This window comes from Triturus cristatus, chromosome 3_2 (genome assembly GCF_964204655.1).
Source record: "Triturus cristatus chromosome 3_2, aTriCri1.1, whole genome shotgun sequence".
Taxonomy (NCBI): Eukaryota; Metazoa; Chordata; class Amphibia; order Caudata; family Salamandridae; genus Triturus; species Triturus cristatus.
The window spans coordinates 985,852,350-985,871,949 of NC_140584.1; the positions used below are offsets into that span (position 1 = coordinate 985,852,350).

At 47.9% G+C, this 19,600-nt stretch overlaps 1 protein-coding gene across 2 annotated transcripts in view; it reads right to left on the reverse strand.

The window, feature by feature from the left end:
- Window positions 1–1,443: 1,443 nt before the first annotated feature.
- The window catches only part of ZZEF1 (zinc finger ZZ-type and EF-hand domain containing 1), a 1,433,434-nt gene continuing 1,415,277 nt past the window's right edge, over window positions 1,444–19,600 (reverse strand). For both annotated transcript variants that reach the window (XM_085649580.1, XM_085649579.1), the window contains one exon: window positions 1,444–4,561. In XM_085649580.1, the coding sequence (XP_085505706.1) occupies window positions 4,487–4,561 (75 nt within the window). In that variant the 3' untranslated portion in view covers window positions 1,444–4,486. The remainder of the gene's footprint in view (window positions 4,562–19,600) is intronic.

Sequence of the window (19,600 nt, forward strand, 5' to 3'; positions counted from 1 at the left end):
TGGAGAGGTATCCAAGCCACTGACATCACCCAGTTCCTAATACCAGTCCATTTCTTGAGTATAAGGGATGATTTCTAAGGGATTCTGCATCTCCTCCTAATTTTCCTTCAATTCTAGCCCTTCCAAAAACGGCTGAGGATGTGACAGAGTCCGAAGACTTTACTGATGCAGGCTAGCTCAATGTCGGGGTTAAGAATAGGGTTGACGCAACCGGTGGGTGCCGGCGACGTTGGGAGTCTCGGTGATGGACACGGTGGTCACATAGGAGGTACAATCAGCGCAAATCTGGAACTGGGAACGGTTTCATGGGGAGCCGATGGCGCGGAACCTGATGGAACTCCTTCTGCTGAGCCTGCGGGGCCCGAGCAGGGTCAGGCCACACAAATATGGCATTATAACATTTTCTCTATTGGGCAGGGGTTGCTTCCGGTCCTGGAAAAGGTGGAGCCAACCCAGGTACATGCTCCGCAGAGCAAGGCCTCGAACAAAGAGACATTTCCGCCACGTCGGTTGACGGGTAAGGGGAAGTCACAGCACGCTTCAACTTCTTGTGTTTCTTGTGGTGTTTCTTACCTGAATTCCTCTATGACTTGGAATGGGAGTTTGAAGACCTGGAGCCCCAAGAGTGGTGCTCGGACCTTCCTCTTGACAGGGAACAGGATCAAGATCTCTAAGGTGCAAGACGCCGGGCCGCAAGTAGCTTTAGGGAGTGCTCCCTCAAAGCTTTCGGAGCCATGGCCCGGCAGTTGAAGTATGACTTCGGGTCGTGGTCGCACTCCTGGCACAAAAGACACACGGAGTGGGGATCCGTAATCCGTGACCGACATGGCTTGGTGACAGGCGCCACAGAGCTTGAATCCCAAAGGCTTTTTGGACATCCTACACACCAATTAAAAATGTAGACAAAAAGTCAAAAAAAGTTTATAAAACAATGACAGGGGTAGCTCTCATGAACGGATCTGCACTGGCTGGTGTAGACGACCCCAATGACGTCTTGCGGGGTCGACCAATGCCACCTATTGGCACGCATGGGTAGTGCTAAGGAAAAATCTTCTAGATCCAGTCTGACGCCTGGGAAATTCACAGATAAGGAATCTGCGGTGAGATGTCTATCTCAGATATTATTTATGTACCAGAGTAGAACCAGTGACAATATGTTTGAAGCCAGTCATTCGGTTAAATTAGGCACTTGATGACAAAATATTCAAATAAGGAAAATGAAGTATCACAAATCACTTTGCATATAAAATTGAGCAAAATGTAGTATCATCAGTCCATTTATGGTGGAGGAAAGATAAGCAAGAATTAAATTAGACTGGACATAAATGGGAATAGAATCCATCCTTATTTGCTATTTTCTTAACTCTCAAATACAAATAATAGTGCCACAGTAGAGACCATTTAATTTATAATGAAAATAAAGACCAAACGCACTTAACACTATGCTGTTGTCACTTCAATTTATTTCAGATTTTTGTTTACAATATAGCTGTCTTCATTTTCACAATTTACTCATACCTATAATTATATTTTTACATTTGGAACTCAATTGAAATATCCTAAATGTTTTCTTTACAACCAAATAAGAAAAATCGAAAATATTAACCCCGGTAAGAAAAGAAATTAAAAACTTTTTTAAAATATGTCATGAAATTAAGTCACAAAATTGTCATTAGAAATAGTGTATTTTATACTTTACATATATATAGGCACATTTCATCAGCATATCCTATATCCAGTTTTATATAATTAAACAATAATATCCACACTCTCTGAAAATTTATAAAGAATGAACTTTGGACAGTCTGGCCTGAGGTTATCCTCTGTACACCACCAGTTTTAAATGGTGGAATCATCTAGAGAAGGAACCTGTGAATAAAATATCTACTATATGGCATAGCAAAGCCACCTTCACCAAAATTTGGTGCTGGCAAAGTTACAATTCCAAAGTACAATACAACGAATAGAAGCCAGGCAATCTTTGATGTTGACATGCTTCTTTGAAAACTCCGGACAGCAAAATGAAGGTAGTACAATATGCCTAAATATTGAATATACATTCCAGCAACAACAAAAATATATATAGATATATTTATATATCTATATGTATTTTTTTTATTAACTCTCATACCTTGGAATATGTATGGCCTATCTGTAAGGACTTCAAAAAAAGACAAAGGTAAATACACATTTCCAAATAAAAGCCTGATGACTGAAACATGATTGAATCAGTATAAAGAATATAATTACAAATGTCCAGTCCCCAAATGATAAACAATGTGTTTTATTCATTTTTTGGAAGACTATTTAACTAAGTAAAAGCACTACAACCGTACTGTTCAAAATGGTGTATTTACAAAAGAGCATACCTTGGCTCTAAGTAAGGGACACTTTCTCTTAATATTTAATTACAAGATATGCCTTAATAGTATCCTTCACTAGATAAAAATCAATGTCTCCAAAATGTTTTTAAATAAAAGGTTCAGATGAGTTTTGCCCATTGATATGCTGCCAATAGATTTATTATGCACAACCATGTTACTGCCTTAAGTAACACCCACAGCTATTTTCTCTCTCTGTACTATGAAGTCAGCAGTTAGAAAAAATGATAATTACATAGTTTTATTTTTTGGCTTCCTTTCCACATACCCAAAGTGCAATTAGAATGTATTCTTCCAAAAGCTCCTCTCTGTAAACAAGGCTTACATGAAGAGAAATTTGAAGTGTTGGTAATCTTTACAAATGCGCATGACACAATCCTGATCTAAAGGAACAATAAGACATTAACAGTATAGCGGTCTGAAAACATATGTGGCCATAATAAATGGCCAATAGGCTTTAACATCAAAGAAAGGAAAAAAATAGGAATCACAATGTAAAATCTGCAATCCAATGATGCCACTGAGCGGAGATTTGTTTGTATTGATTAAGTAAAACAATTTATCCCGCAACCATCGGTTGTCACATTGAGATAATATTCTGAATAATGACTCTTAACCAGTACAATTAGGATATTGTGGCTACTCCTGGAAAAAACATAACTTCTTAAAATACTACTTTTAAGGACAGTTACTCAAAGCCATTCACAGGAAAATACTGGAGAAGGGTATAAAAGTATAAGGGCCTGAGATTTATATCAGCATCCTCTGCTATCTATATTTTGATTTGGTGAATGTGAAACTGATCTTTTTAAATACAGGTAAATAAAAAAGATTAAACTGTAATCCATTTCTCTAAATGAAAGAAGGAATAATGCACGTGGCAGATACACAAATATGCTACCATTCATTTCACAAAAGACTGCAAGTAACCTACAGGCCAAGCATCAAACTGTGCTCTCAGTTTCTCCAAACAGTTGGAGATTTCCTACAGACCTTAACATGGCTACACTCATGGAAGACAAGAGCTTTCAAGATGCCATCTTAAAGAAAGTTATTTTTTTTTGTCTGAGTTGTATCTGCCGCTCTGTTCTTGTGTTAACTACCACACTATGTTTGTCAAAACACATTATTTTTTAAGGTACAATGGATTCAGTTTGTCAACCCACAAAATCATGTACATAATTCAACCTACTGCAACTTGTTACACTAAAATCTGATGAAGATTTAATTTTAGTGTACGCTCATTGACAAACCAAAAAGAAAACATATGCAGATGAGTTATGACGTTGATGGTCTTGTTACACTACATTTCATTGACAAGTCAACGGCTCAGACTCAAGAATTTTTCACTTTACTCTGATGACATCAAAAGTAATGCACGCATAACCGTTTCAAAATGGTAGTTCTTTGGCCATCTTCCTCACAACAGACATACCAAAATGGCATTCTTTGATGCCATTCATAATACAAAGAACTCATCTACTAGAAAGTTTACATTGCTATTCTGATGGCAAAAGGAGGCCATATATAAAGGTAGATACACTTTCTTCTCAAGACTAATGTGCGTTTCAGTCCTGTACAAACTCTTTGAACACATTAGTTCTATTATACTCAAGCAGAGAAAAAAATATGTATTCTTTTTACATTTAAGTAGTATTGGCTTGCTTCGGTAAGCTTTGAGATTTAATTTTTTACTTCAGATAAAGTAATTGCCATTAGAAGTGTAAGAATGTAAGCAGAATTTAAATAGCTCAGCAAAAGGACACTAGGACATGTTCCTTCCTTCAAAGGTTATTTTGCTTAACATGACCACAGCCATGTTTGCATTTAAATTAAAATGCCATTTGTTTTGTAAAAAAAAGCATCTTAATCAAGTCATCAGTGCCTCCATACCATGCTACAATATGTGCATACTGTATATATGTGTGTGACGTGCAAGTTATATGGCATATGTTCTTTATAGAAAGTACAGTGATAAGGTACACCATGTTTAACACCAGATGGAGATCCTGTTTTTCCTTCTGATTCCAATGGTGAGGGGACACCCATACTTCTGTTTGAAGATTAACCTACTATATTTGGTATTGTCTCATAAAAATCCACAGTTAAATGTCACAGGCAATTGTTGATTTGTTTGGATGGTGAATTATAAGGCTGATAGCAGCAATGTTCTTTAGTGCCTAAGAGAATAGCAAAAAAAGAAACAATATGAGCAACACTAAAGGCAACACACTTAAATAAAACGAAACTAACAAGTAATCTATAAGTGCACCAGTACCACACGTCATATCAAGTACAATCTTTAGTCAAAGGTGCAGCAAAAAGAATATCCAAACCACACCAAGCACAAAAACGAACAAGTTACTTACCTTCGGTAACAATATAACTGTAAGAGACGTATATTAATTATAGATTCCTTACCTCAGAATTACCGTCAGGCATCAGACTGGATCCAGAGAATTTTTCTTCAGCAGTACCCCTGCGCGCCGGTAGGTGGCATCAGTCGACTCCGCTTTTGCCGTTGGCATCGTGATCACCAGAATGACATCACGTATCTACTTAGACGCTGACCCTGTGTGCTGATGTCAGTTCTTTACACCACATTCCACGCCAGAAGCGCAGAGCCATGCAAGCCACTGACCACTGGTGCACAAAACTAGGGCCCTGAAAGGGAGTCCCTCACTCTAGAAGTCAGTTCGCAGAACGGGGAGGATTGGTGAGGCGGTAAGGAATCTATAACTAATATATGTCTCATTAGAGATATATCGTTATCGAAGGTGAGTAACTTGTTCCTCTGAAAGAGACTATTAGTTATAGATTCCTTACCTTAGAATAGATACCCCAGCAATACCAACCCCGGAGGTGGGTCTGCGAACTAAGTTCACACCAGAAAGTCCTGGAGAACTGAACGGCTGAAGAAGCCGTCTTTCCGGACCCGACTATCCAGGCAGTAATGCTTAGTGAACGTGTGCAGTGATGCCCACGTGGCTGCCTGGCAGATGTCACCGAGGAAGACTCCACGTCCCAAAGCAGTAGTGGCTGCCGTCGCCTTGGTGGAATGGGTGCGCAGCCCTACTGGAGGTTTCTTTTTCACCAAGGAGTAGCAGATCTTAATGCAAAGGACAACCTATCAAGAGATGGTCAGTTTTTGCACAGCCCGGCCTTTCTTGGCGCCCACATAGCCAACAAAGAGTTGATCGTCCACCAGGAATTGGATACAGACGGTGAAGTCTCTCCTCCTTGTAAGGGTGCGGAGGTGAAAAGAAGGTGGGCAAAGTGATGGTCTGTCCTATGTGGAAAGAGGTAACCACTTTGGGGAGGAAAGAAGGTCTATTTTGAAGGACAACCGTATCCGGATGAACAGCCAGGAAAGGAGGTTTAGAAGGACGAGCCCGAAGCTCACTCACCGTGCAAGCAGAGATGATGGCAACCAGAAAAGCAGTCTTTAAGGTCAAGAGTCTGAGAGAACAATTATGTAGTGGCTCAAAAGGGGAACACATAAGGTAAGTTAAGACTTAGTCCAAGTCCCACTGGGGCATTATGAAAGGAATAGGAGGAAAGAGGTGAGTAATGTGCTTAAGAAATCGATTTACTGTCAGGATTTAACTGTGGCGCCTGCCTGAACTACAGTTCCCATGACCAGCGGGGCTGTAACTACATTTCCCAGGAGCCTGAGCAACCGGACAGGATTTAGGGAGGCGTGGCAGCTGGGGAAGTGTTCGTGATTTTGGTGAACACCGCGGGAGCGGCTGCTCCCGTTTTCGTGCTTCCAGTCAAGACGGAACAATTCTCAGAGGATTTGTGCAGGTTCCCAGCATCCTGCAAGGTAGGGAGTGACTCCGTGTTAGTGCTTGTTGGTTCGGAGCGAATTGTGCGGCGACGTAAGGAGGAGACAGGCTGTCTCCCTTCCGGACAGTTAATAGCTGCTTGGACGTCTAGTTTCAAGGCGAAGTCGCCTGCCATGATTTCAGGGGTACAGGATTTCGTGTACGTTTAAGGCAAGTGGCGGAGTGCTCGGGAAGGACTTCTCCGCATTACCGACACGAAGAGGTTACGATTTGGTCCTTGGATTACAAATGCCAAAGCGGACGGCAGTAGTAAATACACTACGCCCTGCCGTGTTTGGCGGACCTGTGGGAGGTGAGGAGTCAAGTGGGCTCCGGTGTATATGAAGGAATATACACGGGGAACCTCCATATCAGTAGCTTGGATTGCCTTGGCTGGAACTAAGGAAATACTAGCTTAGACCACGTCTTTGGGGCATTTGGATACATACTACTGTTTAAGTACATTAAGGAAGGGTGCGTGGTTTATCCTCTTCTAAGTGTTTGGTTCAGACAGTAGTGCACTAGTTCCTATTAATGGGGTTTTGTCTTGTGTTGTGTAGGATAAGGAAGACAAGGAGAGCACCATCGCTTTAAGGCTCCTTTCTGAGACTACGCAGGTGACCACTCCCTCTCTAGCGAGATATTATTGAGAGTAGGAATTTTCTATGTACTAACCAATGTGTTTTATTTTACAGCTTCCTTTCCCTGCGGTCCCTTCCCTTCCCTTCCTGTGGTTTTTCCCCTGTTGGTTTTTTTTTCCCTCGCCGTATCCTTCAAATACCCTGTATACATCTGTGACTCAGGGTGTTTGGAAGGTCCGGAGGTGGAGGTTATTGCTGCGATTGGATCCTGCAGAATGACATCTTGACAGAATCACGAACCCACGAATTACATTCTGCCCGGTTCAGTTGTAGCAATAATGGCGTCCATGGAGGACGTGTTGCATGCTTTAGTCCTGGTTCAGCAGGAGCTGGCTTCAGCTAGAGCTGAGACCACGGCATTGAGAGATAGGGTTAAACAGTTAACTAGGAATCCTTTTAACGCATCTGCTCAGGCGTCCTCTATACAGGTGACCGTGCCACCACCCATTCCTTTGGCTACCCCTGAAAGGTTCTCAGGCGATCCTCGTAAGACACAAGTTTTTTTAACACAGATATTGTTGCACTTTTCGTGTAAACCGGCTTCGTTCCCGACCAATCACTCACGAGTGGCCTTTGCCATATCATATTTGGCGGGGGACGCAGCCAATTGGGCCGTACCGTTAGTTAAAAACAATGATGCTATTCTGTCTGACTGGTCTGCCTTTAAGGCAGAATTCGAAAAGGTGTTTGATCGCAGGGCAACGACGTTTAGCGTAGACAAGGAACTTCTAGAATTGAGACAGGGCAAGGGTGAGCTCATTACGTACTTGACCACGTTTAACAGACTGGTGGCGGAGGCAGAATGGCCCGAGGAAAAACGAATGTCTCTTTTTTATCAGGGGTTAAAAGAGGACTTGAAAGACGTGGTGGCGCAAGTAGACCCTCAGCCCACTACGTGCGTGGATATGATTAATCTAGCATTAAGACTAGACAGTCGCATGACCGAAAGAGGGGGTAGCCGGCGTAAATGGGACCGGGGATCATTCAGTTATGATCGGGCCACGCGTAAGCCATCGGGAGGGTTAGACGGCAATCCTGAGCCTATGGAGGTCGGAGCCCTCCGAGCCCCGTTATCAAAAGAAGAGAGAGAAAGCCAGCGAACGCAGGGCCTTTGCATGTACTGTGGGAGGAAGGGGCACTACGTTAGAGAATGCCCATCAAAACCCAAAATCCCTAGTGTTTCTAGATTCAAAAGAGTCGCTGTTTCTTCCCTATCATATGAAACGAAACGGGGCAGTTGGAAAATCCAAGAGCAGAGGCTGAGGGAGGGATGGAATGGAAACTCACATCGCTCTCCACTATGGGGATAGGGGAAACAGAGGCACACCTAGTCATCGGTATGACGCTTACCTGCGAGCAGGAGATCCACCAAGTACTGGTTATGTTAGACTCCGGAGCCACGGGCAATTTTATAGATGAAGGCTTGGTGTCCCGTTTGGCAATACCCCGTGTCCCGAGAGAGAACCCTGAGGAGATCTTGGCTGTAGACGGACAACCGTTGAAATCAGGTCGCATAAAGGAAAGAACGAGCGAGCTAGGTCTTTCTGTAGTTACAGAAGGGTATACCCATTCCGAGCTGTTGACCTTAAACATCATCGCGGCGCATCAATACGAGGTCATTTTAGGTATGCCTTGGTTATGTAGGCATAACCCGGTGGTGGATTGGAGGTCTAAGACACTCCTTTTCTTGCCCGAGTTCTGTCAAGATCATGTTATGCCTAGTTCCCCTGTGCACGTAGTGGTGTTGGCCACACCGTATTTGGCGGCTACAGCCGTGGAAACCAACGTTCAACTCCCGGTGGAATACAGTAGCTATAGTGATGTGTTCAGTGAAATCAAGGCGGAATCACTCCCCCCTCATCGGGAGTATGATTGCCGCATTGACTTGATGGAGGGAGCTATCATTCCCACGTGTAGAGTATATGCTTTGTCAGTATCGGAAACGGTGCACCTAAAGGAGTACCTGGATCACTATCTCCGTTTGGGGTTTATTAGGCCTTCCCGTTCCCCTGCCGCGTCCCCTATTTTTTTCATTTCAAAAGCCAACGGGGATTTACGGGCTTGTGTGGATTACCGCATCTTGAATAAAAACACCGTGCGCAACCGTTATCCTCCCCCCCTCATCTCAGTGCTGCTTGATCAGGTGAGGGAAGCAAAGATCTATACCCATTTGGATTTGCGGGGGGCTTATCACCTGGTCAGAGTACGCGAGGGGGATGAGTGGAAGACGGCGTTCAAGACGCGTTATGGACTTTATGAATATTTGGTGATGCCGTTCGGGCTTTGCAATGCCCCGGCGGCTTTCCAATTCTTCATTAATGATGTGTTGAAGGAGTACGTAGATCGTTTTGTGGTCATGTATATCGATGATATATTGATATACTCTCAGGATGAATCTGGCCATACGGACCACGTGAGACAAGTTTTGGAGAGATTGAGAGAGCATCACTTATATGTGAAACTGAGCAAGTGCGAGTTTGGGGTACATGAGGTGGAATTTCTGGGGGTAAACCTCAGTCCTAAGGGGTTGCAGATGTCGGATCGGAAGGTCCGGGCGGTTCAGGAATGGCCGGCCCCAAAAAACGTGCGGGAAGTGCAGAGTTTTTTGGGGTTCGCCAATTACTACTGCCGGTTCATTGTACAGTTTTCCCAGAAGGGTGTCCCCATAACTAGGTTATTAAGAAAGGGGGTACCTTTTACATGGACCAGAGAGGCCGACGAAGCATTCAAGGCCTTAAAAAGGGCGTTCACCACGGCGCCGGTGTTGGCACATCCGGTGTTGGAACATCCCTTTGTGGTGGAAGCTGATGCTTCGGAGGAAGCCATAGGGGCTGTTCTGTCTCAGAGAGATGCGCACTCGGGCCACCTCCATCCTGTGGCATATCTGTCAAGAAAGTTGAGCCCTGCGGAGGTCAACTATACAATAGCGGAAAAAGAACTTCTCGCTATTAAGCGTGCCTTTCAGGAGTGGAGGCAATATCTGTGGGGGGCCTGCCACGCGGTGACCGTTTATACCGACCACCGCAACCTCCAGTATATGACTTCGGCTAGGCATTTGACACAGAGACAAATGCGATGGATGCTTTTCTTTGCCGAGTACAACTTTGTTGTAACCTATAGACCTGGCATTGACAACAAGAAAGCAGACGCCTTGTCCCGGCAAGCTATACCAATAGAACAGCGAGAAGCGGTTCCTCAGGCCATTATTCCGGCAACCAAAGTAGTGTGTGTGGTTCGGGCGGAGAATTTCCTGGAAATGGTTAAAAGTTCCATGTCTTTGAAGGCGTGGGAACAATGGGCAGCCTGTAAAACTGGAAGGGTAGTGAGACAAGGGCTGCCTTTTCAGGGAGAGTGTTTGTACTTGCCCAATGTTAAGATCAGGAAGAGGGTGTTTGGCTGGTGCCATGTAACGCCTATGGCAGGTCATCCCGGAGTTACAAAGACTGTGCGTCTGCTTCGACGATATTTTTGGTGGGAGTCATTGGTTAAGGACGCTACCTTGTGGGTAAAGGAATGTGAGGAGTGTGCCAGATCTAAGGGAGAGAACACAAGGAGGAAAGGACTATTAATGCCCATGCCCACGCCTGCTCGCCCATGGCAGAACATCAGCCTAGATTACATCACAGGCTTACCTTTGGATCAAGGCTGTTCAGCCATCTTGGTAGTAGTTGACAATTTAACTAAGATGGGTCATTTTATTCCTTGTTCGAACCTTCCCACGGCGAGCCAAACCGCCCAGCTTGTGGCTTCTCAGGTCATACGGCTGCACGGCCTTCCACAGGTGATAGTGTCGGACAGGGGCCCGCAGTTTCTTGCCCGTTTTTGGAGAACTTGGTGTCGGGCATTGGGAATAGAAGCAGCACTTTCAACGAGTTTTCACCCACAAACAGACGGACAGACGGAACGCGTGAACCAAACCTTGAAAAAATACCTACGGTGTTATTCTAAGGAAGCGTTTGAATCTTGGGTCGACCTGTTATGGTTGGCCGAATTGGCATATAACAATGCGTGGCATAGCTCCACGGGCATTTCCCCTTTTAAGGCCAATTATGGTTATGATGCAAACACCTTACCCATTCACATCCCTCCGGATGTAGCGAACCAGCCCTCGGTATTGGCTCGCGTTCGACAATTGAAGAAAGTGCATAAGTACGTGCATACACATCTGTTAAAGGCCAAAGAGGTGTATAAGCGGTGGGAAGATAAACACAGAGATCCCTGCCCGCCGTTTCAAGTGGGGGATCAGGTTTGGCTGTCCACCAGGTACATTCGATTTAAGCTCAGAAGTGTATTTCATCCACGCTTTATTGGCCCCTTTCCGATAGTGAGACAAATCAATCCTGTGGCGTTCAAACTAAAGTTGCCTTGCTCCCTCAGGATCCATCCCGTGTTTCATGTCCATTTATTGAAAAAGGCGCTCACGTCCCAGAAGCGAAAACCCCCGCCGGTGGAGAGAGACGGCGGTCTTGAATACGAAGTGCGGTCCATACGCGACTCTAAGTTGCGTAGGGGGGTGCTTTGGTATTTGGTTTCCTGGAAGGGTTATGCGGCGGAAGATGACTCCTGGGAACCCTGGAGTAACATAAACGCCCCGAGAGCCGTAGCCTCTTTCCATAGGAGATATCCCTCCAAACCGGGCCCTAGGAGGCGCATGGGAGGAGGACATACTGTCAGGATTTAACTGTGGCGCCTGCCTGAACTACAGTTCCCATGACCAGCGGGGCTGTAACTACATTTCCCAGGAGCCTGAGCAACCGGACAGGATTTAGGGAGGCGTGGCAGCTGGGGAAGTGTTCGTGATTTTGGTGAACACCGCGGGAGCGGCTGCTCCCGTTTTCGTGCTTCCAGTCAAGACGGAACAATTCTCAGAGGATTTGTGCAGGTTCCCAGCGTCCTGCAAGGTAGGGAGTGACTCCGTGTTAGTGCTTGTTGGTTCGGAGCGGATTGTGCGGCGACGTAAGGAGGAGACAGGCTGTCTCCCTTCCGGACAGTTAATAGCTGCTTGGACGTCTAGTTTCAAGGCGAAGTCGCTTGCCATGATTTCAGGTGTACAGGATTTCGTGTACGTTTAAGTGCTGGGGAAGGACTTCTCCGCATTACCGACACGAAGAGGTTACGATTTGGTCCTTGGATTACAAATGCCAAAGCGGACGGCAGTAGTAAATATACTACGCCCTGCCGTGTTTGGCGGACCTGTGGGAGGTGAGGAGTCAAGTGGGCTCCGGTGTATATGAAGGAATATACACGGGGAACCTCCATATCAGTAGCTTGGATTGCCTTGGCTGGAACTAAGGAAATACTAGCTTAGACCACGTCTTTGGGGCATTTGGATACATACTACTGTTTAAGTACATTAAGGAAGGGTGCGTGGTTTATCCTCTTCTAAGTGTTTGGTTCAGACAGTAGTGCACTAGTTCCAATTGATGGGGTTTTGTCTTGTGTTGTGTAGGATAAGGAAGACAAGGAGAGCACCATCGCTTTAAGGCTCCTTCCTGAGACTACGCAGGTGACCACTCCCTCTCTAGCGAGGTATTATTGAGAGTAGGAATTTTCTATGTACTAACCGATGTGTTTTATTTTACAGCTTCCTTTCCCTGCGGTCCCTTCCCTTCCCTTCCTGTGGTTTTTCCCCTGTTGGGGTTTTTTCCCTCGCCGTATCCTTCAAATACCCTGTATACATCTGTGACTCAGGGTGTTTGGAAGGTCCGGAGGTTATTGCTGCGATTGGATCCTGCAGAATGACATCTTGACATTTACAATAGGGGACCTGAAAAGAGAAGGCTGATCAGAAAGACGAAGAAAGGCTTAAATGGCCGAAAGATAGCCTTTAAGGGTGCCCAGAGAAGAGTCCTGCTGGGCCAAAGAGAGAATGAAGAGGAGAACCTCTGAAAGAGGGGCAGGAAGAGGATCCACTGCCTTTGCTGAGCACCATGCCACAAATGTGTTCCATCTACAGGCATATACTGTTTTAGTGGAGAGACGCCTGGCTGCCAAGATGACCTTACATACTTCAGGAGGAAGGACAAAAGCTGTCAACTGTCGCCGCTCAATCTCCATGGGAGAGGCTGGACAGGTTCGGGTGGAGGACCATCTCCTGTTGCTGCAAAAGTAGATCCTCCCGAAGAGGCAGTCTGATCGGAGGATCGATGGCCATGTTCAAGAGCTCTGGATACCACACTCTTCGTGCCCAATCCGGAGCCACAAGAATGACTTGGGCTCGGTTGTGCTTGATCTTCTTCAGCACTCTGGGCAGAAGTGGTATAGGCAGAAAGGTGTACAGAAGCCCGCAATTACACTCGTGACGAAAAGCGTCGCTGAGCGAGTGCCGTCTCGGAAATTCCAACGTGCAGAACTGCTAACATTGCGCGTTCTCTTCGGTGGTAAACAGATCTAACCAAGGCTCTCCCCACTGCTGAAAGAGACCTTGCACCACCTCCGAGTGAAGACGCCATTTGTGATCCATCATGCAACGGCAGCCGAGTTTGCCCGCCCTGGTGTTCAGGGAACCTGCCAAGTGTTAAACCACCAGAGACATGCCCTGATGTTCCAGCCACGTCCAGAGGTGGAGAGCCTCTTGACATAGGGTCAGCGACCCCACGCGCCCTGTTTGTTGCAGTGCCACATGGCGGTCGGATTGTCCATGAACACCTGCACTACTCTTCCTTTGACAGAAGGAAGGAATGCTTTCAGTGCAAGACGCATTGCCTGGAGCTCCAGCAGATTCATGAACAGGGGCCTCTGATCTTCAACCTCTCCCATGTGGCCGCCCCATCCCCGGAGTGACTCATCTGTCACCACTGTGAAGTCTGGTTGGAGAAGGGAGAGGGATCTGCGTTGACCCAATCCTGGTCCGTTAGCCACCACTGCAATTGGTATGCAGTGCCCTCCGAGATCTGGACGACATTGGAAAGATTTCCCTGATGCTGCACCCACTGTAACATCAGGTCCCACTGCAGAGCCCGCATATGCCACCTGGCATGATCCACCAGCAGGAGGCCATGAGGCACAGCAGCCTCAGGGTCAATCTCACCGAAACCTAGGATAAAGGCTGAAACATCGGTAACAGAGCCCGAATATCCCGGACTCGCTGCTCGGGAGGATAAGCCCGAAACTACGCTGTATCCAGAACTACTCCGATGAAAAGGAGCTTCTGAGAGGGAATCAGGTGCGACTTCGGCACGTTGATAGTGAACCCCATCGAATGCAGGAGGTCCGCCGTAGTCTGTAGGTGGGAGACAACAGCCTGGGGCGAGCCCTCCTTCAACAGCCAGTCGTCAAGATAGGGGAAGACTGGAAACCCTGATCTGCGCGGATGAGCTGCAACAACCGCCATCACTTTTGTGAACCCCGAGGGGCGCTGGTAAGGTCAAAGGGGAGCACGGTAAACTGAAAATGCTTGTGGCCTACCGTGAACTTAGGGTAACGCCTGTGGGCTGCCAGGACGGGAATGTGGAAGTAAGCGTCCTGCAAGTCCAACGCTACCACCCAGTCTCCATGGTCGAGGGCAGACAGGACCTGAGGCAATGTCAACATCTTTTAACTTCTCCTTCCGGAGCAAGCGGTTGACGTCCCTGAGATCCAAGATAGGACGCAGGCCTTTGTCCTTCTTGGGCACCAGGAAGTAGTGGGAATAAGAATCACGACCTACTTCTGGGACAGGGGCTTGCTCGATAGCTCCCTTGGCCAAGAGAGCTGTAACTTCCTGACGGAGAAGGGCCAAGTGATCCTCTGACATACGATGGAGTGTTGGTGGCATGGAGGGAGGGATAGTTTTGAAGGGGAGGGAGTAGCCCCTTTGGACTATCTGCAAAACCCACCTGTCCAACGTGATGTTGTGCCAGTGAGGGAGGTGATGGCGGATCCTGCCGCCCACTGGCAACTGGTGGCCCTGAAAGGTAGAACTAGGAAGACTTAGAGGCTGCTGTAGAGGGGGCACTGGTGGACTGGCCTGCCTGCTGGCCCCCAAATCCATGGCGTTGGGTTCCACGTCCTTGGCTGTGCAGAGGCTGGGTAGCTTGCATCGGCCTTTGGCCCTGTGTGGAATGTGGTGGGGCACCCCTTCCGTAGCCACGAAAGGGGCAAAAGGCAGACTACACAGGACGAGAAGTGGCAGCGAGGTCCAAGAATCTGGCCATAGCTCTAGAGTCTTTGAAGCTCTCACGCGCACTCTCCGCCTTGTCGCCAAACAGGCGACTGCCATCGAAGGGCATGTCCAAAAGAGTCAATTGGAGATCCCCAGAAAAGCCAGTGGCTCTCAACCAGGCGTAGCGCCTTAGGGAATCGTTCTACGCAGCGACTCAGCAGTGTCCAGCCCACATCGGATGGCAAACTTTGCTGCGTCTCTCCCCTCCGCGACCACACGGGAGTGCGTGGCCCAAGCCTCCTCCGGGCACTGTGGCAGCACTTGTGTCCCACACAGAGTAGGTGTAACGGCCCAAGAGACATGCGGTGTTCACCTACCGCAGTCCTCAGCTGGCGGAAGAAAACAGCTTCCCAAGATGGTCCAGCTTCTTGGATTCCCTATCTGGGGGAGCAGAAGGGAACACGCCTTTGGATGTTGAGGCTTGGACCACCAAGCTCTCGGGAGAAGGGTGTTGGGAGAGGAAAATTGGGTTGCCCGGGGCCGGGCGGTGGCGTCTGGCAATCATCCTATCCACAGGTGCACCTGTGCTGGGTTTGGACCAGGTGCCCAGAAGGATGTCTGTGAGGGCCTCACTGAATGGAAGCAGGGGCTCCTAAGAGGACGCTGCCGGCTGAAGCACCTCAGTCAGGAGATTTGTCCTGACTGCCAGCGTAGGAAGCTCAAGGACCAATGCCTCAGCCACCATACGCAACACCACAGCGTAGGAGGCTCCCTCCTTCGTAGCCACGGTAGGGGGAGAAAGTATGCTAAGGTCTGGGAAGTTATCCAGACCACTGGCCTCACCTAACTCCTCTCTATAGTCCGGCTCTTCATGCTGGTCTGCCAAAGGGTCAACAGACCCATCCCAGTCCTTCTCACCCTCCTCTGGCTGCTGCACAGGGCGAAAGGGAACGCCAGGGTAGAACAGCAGTACAAAAGTACCAGTCGGCACTGGTACTGGCGTCGGTCGATGCTGGTCCGCCTCCGTGTCCAAGTCGAGGGGAAGGCTGGGGTCGACGCCGGCCGGGGACACAACCGGCGTTGGAAGTGGCAGGGGTGTCGTCAAAGTTATTGTGCCAGAGGAGGCATCGTGAGGTCGACCGGCATCGTTCCAAATCAAGGCCTGGGTCCCGGGGGGCCCTTCGGTGTCGAGGCTGCAGCTGCCGGCATCGAAGGCTTAGAGTCCCCAGCCCAGTCCGCGGGGCCCGAAGGCACACCGGCAGAGTCTGGCTGCCCAAAGATGGAGTGGAGAGCTTTGTAAAATGCACAAAGCTGGGCAGGGGATGTTCCGGCTCCCGGGAAAAGAGGGAAGCTCAAAGCCGTCTCAGCAGGCTCTGTGGGCGGAGCCGAAGGATGACTACCTTCCGCGTCGCGTCAGCCGACAGACATAGAGAAGGCAAAAAGTGACGGTGCATCTTCGCCTTCTTCTTGTGCTTCGACTTACCCAAAGACTTCGATGAGGAGTGATGGTGATGACGTCGTGACCGGTCCTGCGACCTCCCTCTCGACCGGGACCTCGAGCGGCACTGAGCGGACTGCCGGGCCTCAGCTTTCGGGACCACTCCCGCAAAGACTTCGGGTTCATGGCCCGACAGTCAGAGTACGACTTCGGGTCATAGTCGCGTTTCGGGCACCAAAGGCACACTAGGTGCGGGTCCGTGACTGACAACAACTTGTGCCAAGAGTCACAATGCTTGAAGCTGGTCCGACGATGGGACATCCCTACGTGCACCAGGAGTCAAGCGACTCAAAAAGATGTTGACAAAAGTTGAAAAATCATTAGTCAAAAAATGACTAAGGGTACCGCTCTATCTGGATCTGCGCTGGCTGGCACGGAAAAAGAACTGACGTCAGTGCGCAGGGGCGGCATCTAAGTAGATACCTCAACGTCATTCCAGCGATCACGACGCCAACGACGAACATGGAGTCGACCAGCTCCACCTACCTACCCGGAGGGATACTGCTGAAGAAAAATTCTCTTCTAAGGTAAGGAATCTATAACTAATAGTCTCTTTTAGATGAACAAGTTACTTACCTTCAGTAACACCTTTTCTGGTACAGACTATCTAACCTCAGATTCCTCACTTTTGGAATATTCCCCCAGGACTGGAGCTGGAAAATTTCAGCAGTACCCCTAAGTGCTTGTAGGCAGCGTCGTGCGGCTCTGCAGCAGTGTTGTTACACTCATGATATGACATGTGAAGTCGCATATAGGAGCCACCCACACATGCAGTCAGGTGCTGTCTCAACCGTCCACACCCTCCAACACAGAGTCCAATCGCAGATTGGCTCAGACCAGTGTGCAGATCCCTAAATTGGGACCTTTTCTAAGTGTAAAAAGTTCAGTTCACAGGATAGGGAGGATGGGATGGTCAGAGAGGAATCTGCGGTTAGAGTCTCTCCCCAAAAATGGTGTTCTTGTGATAGTGACTTGCAGCCTCAGATTCCTCAACTTTTGAATAGATGCCAAAGCAGTACTAGGAGGTGGGTTTGTGAACTGCTCAAACTGAAAAATCCTGCAGGACAAGTGGGCAAAATGCCCATTGTGACAGACCTAGCTGTCTAGGAAGTAATGCTTAGTGAAAGTATGGAGTGAAGTTCAGGTGGCTGCTTGGCAAATGTACAGAGCAGGCACGCCACATGCTAAAGCAGTGGTAGCAGCCTTGGCTTTGGTGGAATGAGCACGCAATCCCTCCAGAGGCAGCTTTTAAGCAAGTGCACAACAGATATTAACGCAGAGTATGATCCAACGGGAGATAGCCTTTTCTCACTGCTGTGCTTTTCTTTGCTCCTGCAAATTAAAAAAAACAGAGCTCATTGTCCACACGGTGTTCTCTGGTACAACTGATGCAAAAACCTAAGGACTTCTTTTGGATTCAGCCGGAGGAGTCTCTCATCCTCCTGAGGGTGATGTTTAGCCAGACGTGAAAATGAATCACCACTTTCGAAAGAAAGGAAGCTCTGATCATCAAACCAGTTTTTCTGTGTAGAACATGGTGTATGGCAGGTTAAGGAAGAAGGCTTGTAGCTCGCTCACCCACTGAACCAAGGTTAAGGCGACAAGGAAGACTGTCTTGAGCGTAGAGGACTTAGCCTTAGAGGACAGCTGCACATGGAGTACACATAAGGAATGGAGGAACACAATTTAGCTCCCACTGAGACATAATAAACAGCAAAGGAGGAAACATACATTGCAAATCTTTCAGAAAATGCATCACAACTAATGATCGAAACAATGAAGGATGATCCGACAACTTGAAAAAAAGCCGAAAGAGCTGACAGGTAGGCTTTAACTGTGCCCAAAGCAAAAGCCTTGCTGAGCTAGGGATAATTCAAAAATCAGCATTTTGGGTGGGTGCCGCACCAAGCCACAAACTTGTCCCACTGACAGGCATATACAGAATTTGTTGAGGGACCTTGCCACCAAGATGACATTAACCACTTTCGGAGGAAGGTCAAAGGTAGTCAACAGCCACCACTCAATCATCAGGCATGGAGGTGCAAAGGGCATCATTTAGGTTGCAGGACCCGACCCTGCTGCTACGACAGGAGATCCTACCAAAGGTGCAGTCTGATCGGAGGACAGATGGCTCAGTCTGCCTCAATCTCCTTGTCCATTTCGGTGCCACTAGGATAACTTAGGCCTGGTTGTTCCCGAACTTTTTCAGAACTTGGGACAAGAGAGGCATTGACGGATAAGTTGCAAAGGAGTCCCAAGTACCACTCTAGGTGGGTGATAGATGTCCTGGAAACCAATGACCAAAGGAGCGGAGATTGTGCCTTTTTGGTTGCAGCCAAAATATCAAGCAAAGTTTCCCCCCAATCACAGAAGAGCCCCTGCATCACCTCCTGTTGTAACTGCTATTCATGGTCCGCTAGATGTTGGCAGCTCAGCTCATCCACCCCAGTGTTTAGTGATCCCACCACGTGGTGCACCACTAGGAAAATCCCATGGCGTTTCTGTCACTTCCGGAGGCACAGAGCCTCCTGACATGACCCCATCCCACCCTGCTTGCTGCAGCACATGGTGGTGTAGTTGACTGTAATGGCCCACAACTTCAAAAGATTGATGTGGAGCTGAGCCTCCACTAGAAACCAGACACCTCTGATCTCCACCTCTCTCAAGTGGTCTCCACAACCCAGAAGTGATGCATCTGTCACCACTATTCGCGCTCTGGATGTAATAGGGAGAGGGGTCTGCCACTGACCCAATCGGGGTCCAGCAGCCACCACTGCGGATCTTTTGCAGTCTCCTCTGTACCCCGATCAGAGATCCCCCCAAGGTTGCGCTCACTTACCCACTCTAACTTCAGACCCCCTGCAGAGCCCTGGTGTGCTTCACCAGCAGGATGCAGGAGACCATCCGTCTCAGCAGCCTCGGAGTCCACTCATTCAGATCCAGGACAGAGGCTGAAACATCGGGATGATGACCCAAATGTCCTGGACTCTCTTTTCTAGGGGGAAAGGACGAAACCGGATGGTGTCCAGAATGAATATACGATGTTACATCGCGGTCTTCACACCGCGATACCTTTACAACGCAGGCATTGCAATGCAAGTGGTTACAACGACTTGCGCTGGAGGGCGCTGGACTTAAGAATAGTTTGATTTACTATTCCAACTCCGGCC